Here is a 19602-nt window from a genome sequence, read left to right on the forward strand (position 1 = left end):
CTCTCTTCTACCTCCTCCTCTCTTCTACCCCTCTCTTCCTCCTCTCTTCTACCCCTCTCTTCCTCCTCTCTTCTACCCCTCTCTACCTCCTCTCTTCTACCTCCTCCTCACTTCTATTCCTCTCTACCTCCTTCTCTCTTCTACCTCCTCCTTTCTTTGACCCCCTCTACCCCTCCTTCACTCTTCTGAATGTCAACTCTCTTCTGAATGTCAACTTGTTAGAGGTGATTGCTTCTGACTCAGCCATCAGATGCAGCGTGCGTGCGTGTGTGTAAGGGGGGTGGGTTCATACTACACCCTAGGGTGCGTTAATACTGTAATGAAACCTTGCCTTAACAGTACATGATTGTGTTGTCATTGCTTCACCTCCATTACAGTGCAGAGTAATTGCAATACTAGAGTAATTACAATGTTTTTACACAGTTAGAGCAGCTTAATGATGTGTTACCTGAATGTCCTGTGTGACTTTGACTACAACTCTGAGCCTTACGAACACTAAAAGGATGTAACTGTCAGACAAACTTTCTTGGGGACTGTTGTCCTGATGTAACTCTGTCTGTCTGTCTGTCTGTGGGAATGTAGAGGGTCTGGTATGTACAGGGATTCTGGCTAGTAGTAATCACCAGGGGTGTGATTGTGAGAGAGACCAGCAGTCCTCAGCCTCAGGACTCTCCTGTTTCAGATTAGAACGCCAGCCCAGCATCTCTGACCCTGCTAGCAGCTAACTAGCCAGGAATAAGCAACCTGCCAGCTTGCCTGGAACCGGACTCAATTCTGCTCTGTCTCACTCTGTCCTTCTATCCAGGGAAGTTAAATGAAGCAATACTCATTCTGCTTCCAGATTTTGATCCTGTGGGCGTAACTCCTGTTATCTAGACAGACAGACCACTCACAAATAAAAAGACAGGCAGGCAGGCAGACAGACAGGCCATTCACAGCCACAGATCTGCTCTATGAACTGAGAATTACCTATTTGGCGGTGTTTAAAGAAGCTGGGAAGCAGAGAGATGCAACAATGAGTGTAACACAAGCCCTGAAACCAAGACTCTTGTTATCAACTATGTTCCTCAGTTCACTCTTTGTTTAGTGTTAAGTCATTACAGGACTATGCCAGATCGTGTTTTGTTTGTTGGAGGATTAATGAAATATTTGGTCATTTAGTTCCTTATGTGTTCCTAAGACACTCCTACTGATAAGCTGTTGGGTAAGCATTACATTACTAGACACTCAAAGGACTGTGTTCATTTGATCCTGCGAAGGTGAAGCTCCAATGAACACATGGTTGTTTTGTGCCATTTGTGCCACAGACAGATCCCTACCCAGGCTTGCCAGCCAGTCAGCGGGGGGCATGGATGGCAGGTCTGCATGTCCGCATGTCCGTATGTCCTGCCTCAGTCTTGGTTCTTCCCCGACCCCCCTGGCTCAGCAGCCTGCTCTGTCTGCAGATGGGGGTCCGGGCCATGGGCCAGCATACACAATCGCTCTATTGAGCCTCTCCTGCCCTCCTCCCTCTTCTCTCCCCACCTCCCGCTCCCTCCCTCTGGCTCACACACCAGCGTGACTTCTCACAGTTCGCTCCACGGGGGCTTGAGTTTCAGCAGGCGTTATGGAGTGCTCCAGCGCACGGCTACTGTGGGTTCCCGGCTGTACACCTGGGCTGCATCTCTATACTCTAGAATTGCATCCTCTCCTTGTGCCATTCAATACCAATGGAGGCTAGTGGAGGTAGAAATCAGAGGAGGGGCTAATTGTAATGCATGGAATGGAATAAGGAGTGGTATCAAACATGTGCATTTGATACCATTCCTCACCTGTTTGATACCATTCCTCTTTCCATTCCATGCGTTACAATGAGCCCATCCTCTGACTTTTGCCTCCAACAGCCTCCCCTGAACTACATTGATCTGAAATCAATGTGGTATCTGTGCCTGCCGTTAATCTACTTTCACCTGTCCAGTTACATCACATCGGTGCGGATGAAGGAAAGGACTAGAGACAAGAAGAGAAAGCTGCTTTAGAGTATTAAGGTGCAGCCCTAGAGAGGGAAGGGCCGTAGTAGTGATGTTTTATGACCCTTCACTGGTTGGTTTCCTTTGAAGTAAGCAATTTGAGACAGAGTGATAAAAGCTTCGTCCTCCCTAAAGTCATGGTGCTCCCCGGCACACGGTGCTCCCTGGAATGCAGAGTGTCAAGGCAGGCAGAGCTGTTGTGCTGTTATTGACATTTTTATATTAAAGTCACGCCTAATTTAACATCGTATTGGGGCTATCTTGTATCCTAAGCACTCACCATTTCGCTGAATGATTGTGGCGGTCGTACAACAAAGCGCTTGCAGTGTTTGCTGTGTCATCAGGGTGAAGAAGCTTAGGCCTGGTTTACATTTGAATACAATGAGATGGTTTGGTGATTTATATGGACGCGGCGACTGTAATATAGAAGGTGATAATAGAAGATGCATTCAGCTGCCAATGCGTGAACTATATTATACCCATTGGGACTCCACAATGGCCTCTCTCTTTTTATAGCTTCCCCTCACAGATACAGAGCCATGTGCAGCGGAGCGTACCCAGTATATTACACTCTGTCTGAAATTGTCCATATGATGATGATGATGAGCTCTTTTTGGGGCTTTACACACTATAGGGCCGAGCTGAACCATACTGTGCTGCCTCGAATATTTTATTTTCCACATTGGCCCTTTCCAGCACTGTTTCAGCAGCTATGCTGGACGCGTAACCAGTCCAGCCCAGTACAGCTCAGCTCAGCTCAGTTCAGCTCGGCTCGGCTCGGCTCAGGGTAGTGTGATCTGTGGTGTATTGTGAGCTGTGGTGGACTACAGTATATCGTCCTTCTTATATAAACCAGGGTCCGGTTCTGTTCTGGAGGAAAGTTCAACAGATCATTCAGATAGAAATGTGTTATGTAGAACAGGTATAAGTGTAAGTCGTGTAGACTAGAGGGTGGTGTGTTGGCTCTATACGTTACGGTGCATATCTTTCTTAATACGCCACAGGTTTTAAAAGTCTGTTCTAAGGTATATTTTTTGGTTTGTCCTATAGCTGAATGGAGCTGTGAGAAATCCATCTCTCTCTTAAGGCCATACTCAGACAGACAGACAGGGCCGATACACCCCCCAGTTTGAATGAGGATATTTTAAGGCCATACTCAGACAGGGCTGTGAATGCTGTGAGAGATGAAGTCCATTCATATCATCAGCTAATGTGCTTGTTAAATGTAACATCTTGTCATTGTGTTTGTGTTGACAGACAGCTAGGGGCTGGCACCAGCATCTTTTGTCATTGATAGTGTGCGTCAGTTGATGTCATTGTTAGTTTGTTGGCTGCCAGTCGAGACTGACATGAGATGGATGCTCGCTGTTTGGCTGCAGGCTGGCAGCGTAGAGACGGGCACCATATGTAAGTATGTCCCCATCAATTTACAGTGAAATGATACGTGTCATGTCAGTAAGATCTTACTCTTCTGAGAAGGACATTGTATAATAGTGGGGCATCTTCTGTCATATGCACCTTGGTGATTAGAGTAGCGATGGAATGCAAGAAAGGACTAGAACAGAATAGAATAGAGTCAGTGGAGGCTGGTGGTGGCCCACTGTAACGCATGGAATGAACTGAGGAATGTGTGTTTGATACCATTCCTCATTCCATTCCATGCATTACAATGAGCCTGTCCTCCGATTTCCACCTCCACCAGCCTCCACTGAATAGAATAGAGCCTAATACAATACTTTTGTATTTATTTTATATTTTTGTCTAACACAATGCAGAAAGATATTTGGCTCCACAGGAACAGGGAATACAACTGTGCTGTCACTGTTACCATCATCAGCTTTATTCAGTGGAAAATAAATATGTACATGTGATAATCCTTTGAACAAAGTAGACAAAAGCTTTATTCAGTCATGGTCCGGCTAATCATAGACACAGCTGGAAAATACATAAATTAGCCTCCATGTCATAATGCCAAAACTCCCTTATTTATTGGCCCAACTGTGGTCCCCAGGGCGATGGTCTTATGTTCAGTTCAGTCAGACGAGACGAGAGAAGAGTTCTTTAATCATGGATATACCGTACTGTATCCAATTCTCTCTCAGACTTCAGATGCCAGGATGTGATGAGTCTGGTTGTGAAGTGTCATTTAATGTAGAGGAGCTCTCAGCCCCTTAGCTACCTGCCCTCCGAGGGGGTGGGAGAGGAGAGGGGAAGAGAGACCAAGACCAAGTTTTAATTCAATTTTACAGCCTTATACCCAGTCGCCTACACTAGTACAACAGTTACAGCTGTTAACAAGGGAAATGACCCCTCTGTTCTCACCAGGGTGGTACATGGGGGGGGTTAAGTGTTCCCTGGGGAAGGGGATTGTGTGAGATTGGGTGTGGTGTCCTGGAGGAGAGTGAGGAGGAAGATGATGATGATTCCCCGGTTGTAATTTGCTGTAATCAAGCACGAAGGCTGAATTACTGGCCTGAGTTCCGAACAGGTGTGTGAGAGAGAGAGATGCAGTGGGGCCAGGGTTCGGCAGCAGAGCAGTCTTTTCCTCTGATTGGTTCCTTGATCAAGTTAAGCCCACACAGACTGGCTCTGGTGCCCCGGCCAGGGAGGAGAGGGGGCGGTAATGATGGGTAGATAAAGACAGAGGTTTTCTTCTCTAAATTTGATTTATTGACATACTGTAGGCTTTCACATTGTGTGTCTGTGTGTCTGTGTGTCTGTGTGTGTGTGTGTGTGTGTGTGAGAGAGAGAGAGAGAGAGAGAGATTGAGTGTGGTGTCCTGGAGACAAAGGAAGAGCAAGATTCCCTGGTTGTAATCTGCTGTAATCAAACCTGAAGGCTGAATTACTGGCCTGAGCTTCAGGTGGGTGTGTAGGTGGGTGGGTGGATGGGTGGACGGACCACAGACCAACAGCCCAGTGCAGGGTCATTACTACAAGGCCAGGAGGCTGCTGGTTTATGGACCAGTGACTGTTGAACAGTAATACCTTGGGAGGAGGGAGGCGTGCACACACACACACACACACACACACACACACACAGGAGGGGGTAGGTTTACTATAAGTCAACCAGGCATCCTAATTGGGGTCCCTCTGGGAACGTACGGTATGGTCATTTGTCCTCTAACATTTGCTGTCATCAAGGTGGTGTGTATTAGATGAATGATATACCTTTACACTGTAGTACAGTAGGCCTCTCCAAGCACTGCCATTTAACCACAAGAGTTTAATATAGTATTTACATGTGGATGATCTTTGGCAATCATCTAAATGTCAGCTAGTTATTATCTGTTCTCACATTTCGAAATCTATGATGAGATATGTGATGTTCTGAAGATGAAATGAGAACATTAAAAGTTGACACACCCCCCCCCCCCAGAAGCTGTTTTCTATACAGATTAACTCCCTGTGGGGTTGGTATTTGGTCGCTTGCTGGGACACTGATGGTGGCAGTGTTTCCCGGTTTCATTGACCTCCAAGTGTCTGATTGGATCAAAGATCGGTTCAAACAGAGGCTACTTCATCACCCTGTCCACTCTGCTTTTCGTGTGTGTGTGTGTGTGTGTGTGTGTGTGTGTGTGTGTGTGTGTGTGTGTGTGTGTGTGTGTTCCGTGTGTGCTCTGTCTGTAAGGCTGGATGGATAATCAAAGGCTTCAGCGAGAGTCTTGATGGAACATAGTGTGTTTATACCTACAAGGTGTTGGTATAAACCAATTTCATTTGGAGCCACAGGTAACCATGGTTACAGGACTGCTCAGAGAGATGGGGACCGTTAGGGGATCCTGAATGCTTCAACTATGACGCACATTGTAAGACCTGCATGGAACATGTACTCTGTATAGTCATAGGACATCTCAGAGATTATACACATATAGTCAAGATTCAAGATTCTTTATTTGTCACGTGCATACAAGTATACAGTGAAATGCAAAAGTGACAGTGCCACAGAGTAGTGCAACAATAAGTTTGAAAATAGAATAAAATAAAATAGAAGTACTAAAAAATATAAACAGTATAAGCAGTATAAACAGCGGTGAAGCAATGTACGCAATGGAATGGCAATATACAATGGCAATGACAGGTTGACTGTGCTTGTGAGCACGGTTATGTCAGACTAATACTCCAGGTCTGATGACAGGTTGACTGTGCTTGTGAGCACGGTTTTGTCAGACTAATACTCCAGGTCTGATGGCGATACTTTTGTTGACGTGTCTCATGCATGGCTGCCCATCACGAGTGTGTGATTCCAGATCACCTCCGCTATGCTTTGGTACTGACTTTGGCACCCAGATGAGGCTTCACATATAACAGGAAGTAGCAGGTCCATGTTGCAGGTTGTCATAAATAGGCTCAGTGTGAATCCATTTTGCGTCTCATTGATATTTCATTACCGCAGTCACTGTGGCAGGCTGACAGGTAATTTTAAGCTGTAGTTCTTAGCAGCGTCTCACTGTGCAAATAGGGGAGATGAGGGGAGGGGAGAGGAAACTAACACACAAATCGAAACTGATAGCTTTATTACTACTTTAAAGTACTTTTGAAATATTACGGTGTATTCTACTGTTGAGGAGTTGCTGTACCTCTTTGGATTTTGATATAGTATGAGAAGGATAACAACCACTCAAACAGGATACTGTGCAGACGGTATGATTAGCATTTTTGTGTGACATTCAACAGTAAAAGCAGAGAAGCAGTCCCAGCAATCCAACTGTGAGAGGGGCCATTGGCAGTCGTAATGCCAGTAGGCTAGTTTTTTTCAAATATTTTTTTATATAGATTTTATTAGCAGGAGAGAATTTGTACAGGGGGGTAAGAGGGGAGAAGAGGCTTCGGGGTTAGGGTTAGTATAAGGGGGGTAGTGAGGGTGAAGCGGTCATTAGGAGGGACTGTTAAGATGTAGCTTGAAGAGATGGGTTTTCAATCTACGGTGGAAGATCGGAAGTGACTCTGCAGTCCTGACCATTGTGGGAAGCTTATTCCACCAGTGGGGCGCCAGGACAGTGAAAAGCCGTGACCGAGTAGCACGGCCACTGCATCCACGTAGAGGCGGCGGTGTCAGGCGGGCAGCCGAGGTGGAGGAGTGGAGTGATCTTGCAGGGGCTTGGCGGCTAACCATTGCTTGCAGGTAGGGAGGGGCTGTTCCCTTTGCCGCCTGGTAGGCAAGCACCAGGGTCTTGTTCTATGTAATCTAATGAATATGCCACCTCGGTGCTGCTAGTTATACAGCCAGGGCAGGGTATGTGCTGCAGACTGACAGTCTGCAAATTGGCTCCCAGAAATGAAATGTTGTACAGAAATAGAGCTCTTCCAACGTTGTAGTTTTCTTACCTTCAGCTGCACCGTTTTCATTTATTCCCTTATATCACATTCCCAGGCACTTCACCTCCTCCTTGGTGCGTAAAGGCAAGAAGACACTGGCAAGAAAATCATCTTCTGCTGTCTGTTCCCTATTCTCTTGTAGCTGATAAAAAGAACTGTAACTAGTTTTGTTCATCATCAATGCGTCATTTCTCAAGTACAACCATTTCCTCTGGATATTTTAGAGCTGCATGATGCATGATGATGCTGTAGCTTAGGAGAATAAAGCCTTGTTTATCTCCTCAGAAAAAGAAAAACACTTGTAAATTAATAATCTTTTTGACAAACAGTCTGTTTGTTGAGGTCCACAGTGTTTGATTCTCCTTCTCAGCCCTGTGCAGGTTCACCCCAGGGTCAAACTCGTGTGTGCTGAGGTTTAACTCATGGTACGTCCTCTCTTTTCTTGGTAAAGGGGTAAAGCAGTAGCATCTCTGGACTGTTCACCCCGGGCCTCACGCTAGTGAACTCTCACGTGAAAGGGGTTTAGTGCTGTTGTAAACAACGTTCATGAGGAAGTGCCTACTGGGCTGTGTTGTTGACAGAGATGGAGCACACACACACACACACACACACACACACACACACACACACACACACACACACACACACGAGCCTAGACTCCCTGTTGGTAACCTATGGGGACATGAAATACCATTACATCTGCTTAGAACAGGCAATAAAAGCCTAAGCAGCCATCCTCAGTTTCATGTTTCATAGTGGTAAAGGCTGTACATTCTTGTGTGTGTGTGTGTGTTAGTTCCAGGTTGGATCCTAACTGTGTGTGTGTGTGTGTGTGTGTTAGTTCCAGGTTGGATCCTAACTGTCTGTGTGTGTTAGTTCCAGGTTGGATCCTAACTGTGTGTGTGTGTGTTAGTTCCAGGTTGGATCCTAACTGTGTGTGTGTGTGTGTGTTAGTTCCAGGTTGGATCCCAACTGTGTGTGTGTGTGTGTGTTCCAGGTTGGATCCTAACTGTGTGTGTGTGTGTGTTCCAGGTTGGCTCCTAACTGTGTGTGTGTGTGTGTTCCAGGTTGGCTCCTAACTGTTAGTGAAGGCGGTGTGAATGCCAGCCGTTAATCTGGGAGAGAGATTGACTGCGAGGAGATTAGAATGCCTTATTCACTTTGTGTGTGTGTCTGGCCCAGGCCAGCAGGATTAAATTGAGGTGTGTCTGTGTGTGTCTGTGTGTGTGTGTGTGTGTGTGTGTGTGTGTGTCACGTCTTGAGCGGAGAATGTGTGTACCATATCTTAAGGGGAGAATGTGTGTGTTGTGTCTTCTCCTCTCCCCTGCATGTGGTGGTGATGTCGTGACTCTCCTCTCCTGTTTAGCTGGCTCAGTCTCTCAGAGTTCTGATGTCGAGAGTTGATTTGATTCCTCCAGATGTTTTTTTCATAACAACACAAGGAGATTTATACAAGGATAAACAGCAATACACATGTTATTTATCATGGGTATTACAGTACATCGGTGAACTTGAACAAATGAGTCTTTTGAATACTGTGGTGACATTAACGCCTCTTTATTTATCATTACAATGGCAGGAATTAGCATAACGTTTGCATCAGTGGAGTGTAAATCTGACTCCACTTCTGAGAGTGTACTCTTGTTAATTAGTACAGCACCTGAGGCTCGTGGAGGGAGAAATCTGAGGACGGGCTCATTGTAATGTCTGGAATGGAATAAGAAATGCTAGTGTTTGATACCATTTCTCATTCCATTCCATGCATCACAATGAGCCCGTCCTCAGATTTCAACCTCAACCAGCCTCCCCTGTAAGAGAGAGAGGTTGTGTTGAAGGAAGAGGGAGGCGAGAACATAGAAAATGTCTGTCTGTCACTATGGCTTAATCTACTGACTGGTTTTTACTGTAATGCTCTTGTGTTAGACTTGAATAGTAGGACAAGCTTTTGTCTCCAGCCAGCACTAGGCATGTGTCTCTGAATCCCATATCAATCCCTAGGCCCTACCCCCAACACAGTTGTTGTGTAGATCTGAGAGGATGGTGTAAGTAATATGGCTACAATTCCACCTGGCATATCCGATTGCAATATGGAGCTACTACTATATTGTATACACCCATCCACTCTTCACAGATCCCTAGGGTTGCCTAGGGGTAGGAGCTAGTGGCTGATTTGGGAGTCAGGGTTAGACAGCGATGCTCTGGTCTCTGTCTGTCTGTCTGTGTGTCTGTGTGTCTGTGTGTCTGTGTGTGTGTGTGTGTGTCAGGAGGCTGGTGGAGGCAGAAATAGGAGCATTGATACCATTCCTAATACTATTACAATGAGCCTGTCCTCAGATTTCTGCCTCCACCAGCCTCCCCTGGTGAGTATGTGCCAGGTGCTATTCATTAGTCCCTTTTCATACTGCTCCAGAGCCTGAGGCAACTCTCTCTGCTCCATTCCAACACCTGATTAGTCTGCCAAAAAACATGAGGTCATGCTAATCAGGCCCACCGTTGGGTACTGCTAACTGCTGGTTTTGTGAAGCATGTAAAACCAGGATGAGAGGGAAATGCAATGCCTAGTTTCCTACAAATACCTGTAGGACAGGTCTAACTCTAAACCTTGAAATAGTAGATAATGTATCAAGGGTGTTGATTAAAAAAAAAAAGAAAAAAAGTTAGTGCTGCTTTCGTCAAATCTGAAGATGACCCAGTGTCTTATCTGTTTACGGTAGATGTGACTTTGTTAGCTCCTTTTATTAGAGGAAAAGAGAGGAGTACTGTTGTCTTCTACAGAAGCATCACCAGCAGTAGACTCATTGCCATTGGCAGGACATCTATTATTAATACTCTCCAGAGTGGAACTTTAATTATGATGATGATGATGAAGAAGATATTATAAGTGGTATCACTCCCTCTCTTCTTCCAAGAATTGTAGACGTTCCAAATGGACAGCCAAGATTCCAGAGGCTCGTGGGTATAGTATGAATGGACCAATAGAGACATATTTGTGTTGCACAATGGTGGCTTTTGAATCTTTGATGTCAGCCCCACGGCTCCATATTGTAATAAAGACACATTGAAAGAGAGAGAATTAGAGAGATGGATAGATAAAGAGAGATAGAAATAGATACATTATTAACCCCTGATCGTGGGATCAAAGTTGAACATGCATCCAAGGGTTGGCTGAACAAGTACCAAGGGATATGCTAACTCAGGCAAACAAAGTGACTGGGTGATGTCTGAGTGGGTAAGAAACAGGAAGTTATCTTCATCTTCCTACCAGTCCTGAGTTCTGCACATTACTCCACCATCTGTTCGAGAGACGTGTGTGTGTGTGTGTGTGCGTGTGCGCGTGCGTGCGTGCGTGCGTGCTAGAGAGAGACTTTGTGTCTTGTTTGTGTTCTGAATGTCAACATGTTAGAGGTGATTGCTTCCACAGTGACTCAGCCGTCAGAGGCGGTGGGCGTGTGTGCCTGCGTGTGATGCAGTGGGGCCAGGTTTCGACTGTGTTTTATATTCAATGTATTGTTTTGCAATTGTAATTATATGTAGACAGGCGTACCCATTAAAGAGACTTTGGTCTCAGTGTGTTTTCCATGGATAAATAAAGGTTAAATAAATTAGGTTTCCAATCTGTTGTGTGTTCAGCGGGTTGTTACGCTCATCTGTGACTGGCCTGAGAGGAGGAAAATGCCAGTATGTCTGCCTGCCTGCCTGCCTGCCTGCCTGTATGTATGTATGTATGTATATCTGTCTGTCTGTCTGTCTGTCGGTCTCTGTCTGTCTGTCTTACTGTCTGTCTGTCTAAGAAAATAAAAACTTCAAACATTCAAAGTGGTTGACCTCTGTTGGTATTTCCTTTCATCAACTATCTTGTCAGCATGTCAAACTGACCTTCACTTCCTAATCACTCCATAGCTGTCTGAGGGCAAGTCAAATACCTTTCACCGTAACTTGGCTGGCTTGTTCAGGAGATCACTGCTAGACAGTTAGACAGTATGTGCCTGCTTCAGTGGATGCTGAAGGAGGGAGAAATGGGGAGGACAGGCTCATTGCAATGGATGGAATGGAATGAGGAATGGTCGCAGGCTCAAATCTTGTTTGGACATATTCGTATTCATCGCAACATCACTCGTTATGTGATCTGACTTGCCTCCCTTCTTCCCTCTCCACTCCCTGTAAGAACGCTCATGGCTGAGGTGGCTTAGGAGGGCAGCAGTTGAGGCTGGTGGAGGTAGAAATTTGAGGACCATTCCTCATTCCATGCATTACAATGAGCCCATCCTCCGATTTCTACCTCTGCCACCCTCCACTGGAGAGAGAGTATGCCAGTAACTTGTTATTAGCTGGAGGGCCATAATATAAAATGTTCCAAGTGTCATCCCTGGTGTATTCATTTTAATTGGGACTGATTTTCTGCCTGTATATGTTTTTACTGATCAAATTCATCCAAATAAGATCAACCCCATGAACATGATTTACAAGTAGTGCTTGGATTTTTTTGTTTTATTCCCCTATATTGTAATGTAATTGGCTGTGAAACCCAACCCAGGATGTGGTACTGTAAGGTTTTGTTCCTGTCACTGTGGAACACAGTCATCACACTAACAACGGCAGTAGACTAATGAACACGGACGGGCGGACGGACGGACAGAGTGCTCACTTTATCGACTCTAGAGCTTCACTTTTAATGGAAACATACTCTGCTGTTAGGATGACAAGGCCAGTTCAGATGTGCTGGGATCATCCTTTTCTGTTAGGTCTGTAGTACTCCTGAATATTTCAAGTGTTAAAGTGGCCGACATACACTCTAATACTATTCTCCAGGCGTACAGGAAATTGTGTTATGAGCCTGACTGGGTTTAAACCAGGTTGTCTGCACGTCTTCAAGAATATGTTAGCCTGCAGAGCTGAAACCTAGGCGTCTGCATCCATCTGCATCTATCATTGGCTCAGTGTAGGCCATCTATCATTGGCTCAGCTAAGAACAGCTGTCGGGGGTCACAACAGAGACAGATGCTCTTTTGGGGTTATACAGACACACACATACATACATACATATATATATATATATATATATTCACACCCTGGCAATCTCTCTCTCTCTCTCTTTCTCTCTCTCTCTCTCTCTCTCCATCTTTCTCTCTGATTGGAACTGTCAGACCTGTTCTCCTGATTGGCTGACGTCATCAGACCTGGAATGACACTGAGCCACGCAGGTTGTGTCATAGTATGCCCTTGAACTCCTGCTGAGTGGACTGCACTGTAGATTCCAGAGTTGAGCATTGTAACATCACAGTTCATAACGGGCCATAACACTGTTTTGCCGATAGATAAGTGCATGAATCGAGGGATGGATGGAGCGAGGGAGGGAGGGGAGAGAGAGATGGAGGGAGGGAGGGAGGGAGGGAGGGATGGATGGATGGATTGCTGGCTGGGTGAGACCTCGTCCCACTCTGTAACACAGAATGACATACTAGCATGGTAATGGGCCCCTTGAGACAGTACTCTGGGTGAGAACACAATAACAAAAACAGTATGAGAATCCTCGCCTTGTTCTCTAAACCACATAAACGCTGGTTGTTTGTTGCTGATTTCACAGCGCCAGTGTCATCATACACAAGAAAAACACAGCAGTGTCTCAGACAATAAATATCCAGTCTTAAAGTTTTATTGTTCTTCTCAGATGACCTTTTCATTGTAAACAGTGTTTAGTACTGCAGTGGAAGAGAGCAGAGCAGCGCAAACAGGATAGAGGGGAGGATCAACACCATTTTAAAGAACAAACATCTATCGATTCACACCTGAGTCGGCTGTAGCCTATCAACATGCATGACTCGCCCCCCACACACAGAGAGAGAGAGAGGGTGTCGGGATTCATTTATTAGCAGTTGGGACGAGGCTAAGACAGAAATGCTTACGTCTTGTGTTTAGCACAGGGTTGTTGGTGTAACTCTGGTAGCCATCAGCAGACTCTGTCTGTCTGTCTGTGCGCCTGTCAGTCCATCCCACCCACCAACCCTCTCTCCCTCCCTCCCTCCCTCCCTCCATCCATCCATCCCTCTCTCCCTCCCTCCCTCCCTCCCTCCCTCCCTCCCTCCATCCCACCCCAGCTGGTTAGTTGCTTACATCCTGCTAGCCCTGGCGGCAGGCCTCTCCACCGGTCCTGTCTGAGTTATGACCTTGTTGTTGTGCTGCTGTGTCTCTACTGTTGTGTGTGTGTCAGTGTTTAGTTTGGTATCTACGCCGTTATTTGCATTATTGCACTATTTTCTTGATTCTCGTACTTTTTCGAGGGTTACAATGAGTTTTCCAAGTCAAAACATTTCTGAATTTCCTAGTTCTGAGTGCACATGAATGGCCCAAAATCAATTCTAGAAGGAGGCCATAGGAACACTGGTATGTGCTGAATGCCAATATTCACATGGCAAACCTTTTATAGAATGTATGACCAGGCACATTGGCTCTTTCTGAAGTGATATGCTAATGTGGATAATGGAATGAAACGCACCCATCGGCTCTATGCTAATGCCAAGGCCTAATGCAGTATGGGTAATCTTCCCTGGTTGTGTTAGCTCTGGACCATCTGTGTGTGCGCTCTACTCATGGGTGAAAATTGTGTGTGCGTGTGTGTGTGCTCTAAATACCTGTGTGGTCTTCTCACTGAGAAGATTTCTCTGTCTGTTTAATCCCTGTCCTCTGGTTGGTCTGTGTCTGAGACATCAAAACAACCAACCTCCACAGAAATCACAGCATTATATAAATCCATGAAGGCTGGAAGATCAAAACAATTGTCAGGTTGTTTGCTGTCATAAGAAAACAAGAGCCTGTCTTTTTGTCCTCCAGATTCTATGAGACCTTGGCATATAAAGTGTCATCATGTGTTTCAGCCTCTAACATCATGCAGAAAGTTCATTCATCTGACAATTGCAGATCTAATACTGAGAGTGTGTGAGACTCTACATATGAATGGTTGAGTTATCAGAGTGGCTGGCTGGGTCCTGCGCTGAATAAAACATGTCCGTCTGTCCCTCTGATCTGGTTCTGATTCTAGAACAAAGGCAGAGAGGAGGCCGAATAAGTGCACTTAACATTCTAGAAGGTCAATGGAACGATATCATACTCCTAGACAGCTACACCACAGGGTGTGCAGGTTTTTGTTCCACACCTGACTGTTGATCAGGATTCTGATGAGCAGATGATTAGTGGTGTAGTATAGGGGAGGCTGGTGGAGGTTGAAATCGGAGGATGGGCTCATTGTAACGCATGTGTGCACGTGCAATAAACGTGACACCATTTCTCATTCCATCACCTTGCTCTGTATCTCTCCTGGAGCAGGGTGTTGTCAACTCTGGTGTTAAACTAGTTGTGGGTGGTTAGTATTTTTCTCCCGGAGTTTACCGTTGCCACGGTAACGCAATGCATGTGACCGCCACATGCTTGTTATTTCCAAAGGCAACCTTGAGCAAACAAATCGATAAAGGACTATGGCTGAAAAAAGCTCAAAAGTTTGATTTGGTTCTCCAAAGTTCTCCAAGTGCTTTTCAAAATGTTTTGCATTTGTTCATCCAAGGTCATGGTCTTTGCAGGCGTTCTCAATCATACTGTGTTTGTAATTGAATCATAAGGGTGGGCTGGCAGGGGTTATGATTGGAGAAGCCTTTATTGAGCAGCCTTTATCTGGTGAAGAACATCCCCACTGTGTGTGAAAAGGGGAATGTCAATGTTTTGTTTTGTTTATGTGTGCACATACATGACACAGGTCTATGGACTGAAACTTTGGCAATTTTAATTATCTTTGCAAGCACAGTGTGCAGGAGTTTTTCTTTGTTTGATCAGAATATATCTATATTTTCAAAGTGCCTCTATATTAGCCTCTGTGTCATAATGAATGGAAGGTACTGGATATTCATGTGTTTATTTGTTTGTATTTATGTTTTTATATGTTTTTATATTTCAGGATGACTGGAATGCGGTGGACTCATCCAGCAAGAACCAGGCTCACAGCAACGCAGACGACAAGACTCACAGTCTAGAGACACTCCCCCCTGGTGAGAACTACACTACCAACATTGCCATGCAGGCTGATTAACCCCTTCAATGCAGACACATAGCAGGGTCTATGGAGAGGCTAGGTCAACACTAATCTTGTTCCCAGACACTTTCAAATGCTCTGAAGGTCTTTTGGACCAACGCATCAAACTTGGCCTTTGTTGAAAATACAAGGTCCGGGAGAATCTGCCAGTCACGTGGCCATTGGCTTGATAGATAGATAGGTACTTTATTGATCCCCGAGGGGAAATTAAGGCAGCTCACATCACAAACAACAAAATAAAGTGACAATAGAATAATAAAATAGACATCTGAAACATTATATACAGTAAGAACAGTCCAGTATGATTTAACATCCCCCAGCCTGACTCTGATCACCCTCGAGCCAGCCAGAGGAGGAGTTGTACAGTCTTATTGCGGCAGGCAAAAAAGATCTATAGCTCTCCTTAGTGTTACGTGGTTGTAATAGTCTGTTGCTAAAGAAGCTTCTCTGCTCTGCCACAGTGTCATGTAGGAGATGGGAGGGATTGTCCATGATGGCCAGGAGTTTGGTCCTTATCCTCCTATTGGCCACCTCCTCCACAGTGTCCAGGGTGACACTGGGGACAGAACCAGCTTTCCTAACAAGCTTGTTCAGCCTCTTGGTGTCACCTTCCTTGATGCTGCCCCCCCGATATAATACCACATACAGCACTGTGCTGGCCACCACTGACTGGTAGAACATGTTCAGCAGAGTCCTGCACATGCCAAAGGACCTGAGCGTCCTCAGGAAATACACTTCCCCCAAGTGCTTACGCACCACACTTTTCTGATTTGGAGCCACAGCTCGCAGTTGTGTGATTTGCTGAAATCAAATGATGACAAATACTTTACTCAGTAAATTCACCCCCACACACGTGTTTGATACCATTCCTCATTCTGTTACATGCATTACAATGAGCCCGTCCTCCAATTTCTACCTCCACCAGCCTCCACTGGTCAACACGGGACATAACACATGGGTGGAATTCTTTCCTTCCTTCACTCCATAGAACACAGAATGAGTAGAACAGACATGGTCCCCTCGGAGGCAAATTTGCTAATACACCAAACATGGGTAACTAATTCTATAATTCGCTCCCCCTCGTGGATATCATTTCAGAGTTGGGGTCAAATCAAGTTCAATTCCACTCTGTTGAATTGGACATGGAATTTTGTTCATAGGGAGGTAATTTGACTCCTGAATTGAAGCATTGGAGTGTAAATCAACCTATTTTGCAAACCTCCATTCCATTTAAATTCATGAGAGGGAGAAAACGAATGCACACTTTGTGGGGTAGACGGGCAGAGAATGGTACCGTGCTGTCATCACTATGTTCACCCAGCTGAGTATCAAGCCGGGTGTCAACTGTGTCTGTTGTGACACTGTACTCTGCTGTCCACACACTTAGCATTCATTACACTACAGAAGGTGTGTTTCAGGGGAGGCGGGTGGAGGTAGAAATCTCCTGGTTTGTACTGTAGGAATACTATGGAAAGATACAGAATACATGAATCAGAGGCTGTTTGCACTGTTAGGTGTGTATATAGCAATACTGGGGAAAGATACATAACACATTAGGGATAATGACTGTATGCTATAGGAATATTTAGAGGGATGTTAGGGAAATCTATAAAGTACATTAGGGTGTTTTTACGAGTGTTTGATCCTTGTCCAGGGGTTGCTCATCCACATAGAAGGCCCTGTCGTACCAATCTGTGAGGCTGTGACACGCTCAACCGAATCACAATCGAATTTAGCTGTGCTGCTTAATACACACTGTACCCCTCAGGTCAGAGCAGACATTGACTTCTATAGGATATAGAGGATTCGAAAGCAGTGTGTGTGGAGAAGGAAGGAGGTTTGTGTGTGTGTGTGTGTGTGTGTGTGTGTGTGTGTGTGTGTGTGTGTGTGTGTGTGTGTGTGTGTGTGTGTGTGTGTGTGTGTGTGTGTGTACATACGTCTGTGTGTGACTGTGTGGGTGTGTGTGCCTATGGCTGAGTGGCTAGGTATGTTGAAGCAAGGAAGGAGGGATGTAAATGTCTGTATTTTTATCGTCAGAAATGTCATGTTCTCCCATGTGACGAGGTAGTCCTCAGAGAGCTGCTCTGATTAGAACATGGTGTAAACACTAACATGACGTGTTTCTATAGGGGTAGGGGGAGTAAATGCGCCTCCTATCTGTTGCTGCATACTGTACATTAATATAGAATAGAATGTTATGGAGATAGGTAGAGTAGGATACTCGGGGGGCCTGGAACATTCTATTCTATATTGGAATTGTTCCAAGGAATTATCAATATTATATATGTATGCAAGTACTCGAGGATTTAGGTCACCCAGCAAACGAACATTCACATCTGAGTGAAACAGAATTCACAGATGGAAAGGGTGGCCATTTTAATTAAACTCATTTCCAGATGGTCTGATGTACAATTACAGCTTTACACTGGAGGGGAGGGAGAGTGAAACGTCTGTGGAAATAGTTTGTTTTAATTAGCATGATAAATGTCTTTTTAAATTATCGCAGCTGAACTGGCCTTATTCCATACCACACATCGTCCTTATGTGAATATGTACAGAACATTTACATTTTGGCCAATAAGCAGAGACTTTTATCCCCAGTGACTTACCATAAGTTTAAGAGGGTGAGTCAACAACGCATTACAATCATAGTACAATGTTGGAGAATAGGTCAACCAATCAATAAAGGTGCTGAACAGTAAACTAATGTGGAATGTGGTGTGGTGCAAGAGTTCAGGGGTCGATAGTGAAGGGCAGCTTTCTGGTGGAACCTGGGTGGGGCGGCAAGGACCAGGATATCGGGTAGAGTAGACTCGGTAGACATCCTGGACGAATTCAGGAACTGGAGTCTAGTTTTGAGGGGCTCAGAGCCCCTTGGACAGATAAGCACAAAGAGGACAACACACACAATTAGAGGCTCTTTGCAAACTGAAAAACTGATGATTAAACAGTAGGAGAAAATCAGCATAAAGCAGGTGGCCTGAGGCCCCCGGCACATCTAAAATACATCTAAAGGACAAGGCCAACGCCCGTTTACTCCGCACCCACTCTTTCACGGGCGGCCTGCCAGAGGGACATCAGTGGGGTAGAGGGGGCAGCAGCATGAACCCGAGATGCCCAGAGCCAGCACCGCCACAATCCCAGCCCACGCGGTATGTGTATTAATGTGTGCATGTATATGTGCATATATGTATGTACATGATCATTTTGTTCTGCTAATACTGTGTCTTGTGAGGCCATGTGGGCTGAGCATCCTAAAGATGCATGACACTGTAATAATAAAGAAATCAAATCATCCAAATCAGATCACGTAGTCTGTTGTAGTCTGTGGCGTATGGAAAATGGACCCTGAGATCATTAGCCCTGTTCCGTTCTCTAATTAGCTTGTAGACAGCCCCCTCTTCCTCTGATGAAGTTACCTCTACAGACACAGCCCTGGGGTCAGTTTTATCTAGTCTGTTAACCAGCCCAAATGCACTATTAACCACAACCTATAGTACCTTCTCTACGGCAGCTCGGGAGGGACAATAAACACTCCTCTCTCGACTCGTTTGGCCTGTCCAGATACAGAAGTGTAGAAAGATTTGGTGGAGACAGTCATGTGATTTACATGTGTTTAAATGTGGCAAAGACAGTAATCATCTGATCTTCCATTGTAGATGGTGATCAATGCCCCCCCCCCTCTCAGCCCAGAACACCTATTTACAGTTTAATGAGCATGCCTGGTGGACTTCCTGACGATATCGCACCTCACCTGTTGATAACACTTCATAATTTCCGCTATTGTAATGTATATAGTATAGGCCAACAGGCCTCTCCTATCGATGTCCTGTTGTTCGGATGGTATTTAAGGGCAAGAACAGCAATATTTTCTCAGGTCAGGGCTATGCACATCAGTCTCCTGTGTTGTCCTTGCCACACATCGTTAGACTTATGGTTAAACTTCCAATCGTTTGCGGTTTGATTATTTTGTATGTTTCTTTGAAACTATTAAATTGTTTAAATTGTTGATACTCTAGTCTCATTCTCCCTATACCTCCCTATACCTCAATGTGCGCTAGATAAAGGTTCTGTTAAAACAGCACAACATAATCGTGACCAGGTTATCACATAGAGTTCACCATTAATGTATAATGTTCACATGCATAGTTAACAACACATAGTCTCGAGTCATCGACATCAGGTTGTACTATTGTAC

The 19602-nt window shown here is 45.1% G+C and overlaps 1 protein-coding gene across 1 annotated transcript in view; it reads left to right on the top strand.

Annotated features, from left to right (window-relative positions):
* The window catches only part of galnt2 (UDP-N-acetyl-alpha-D-galactosamine:polypeptide N-acetylgalactosaminyltransferase 2), a 67837-nt gene that overhangs the window by 18065 nt on the left and 30170 nt on the right, over positions 1 to 19602 (top strand). Inside the window, exon 2 of the mRNA XM_083696108.1 lies at positions 15270 to 15360. Within this exon, the coding sequence (XP_083552234.1) occupies positions 15270 to 15360 (91 nt within the window). The remainder of the gene's footprint in view (positions 1 to 15269; positions 15361 to 19602) is intronic.

This window comes from Argentina silus, assembly GCF_951799395.1.
Source record: "Argentina silus genome assembly, chromosome: X".
Lineage (NCBI taxonomy): Eukaryota > Metazoa > Chordata > Actinopteri > Argentiniformes > Argentinidae > Argentina > Argentina silus.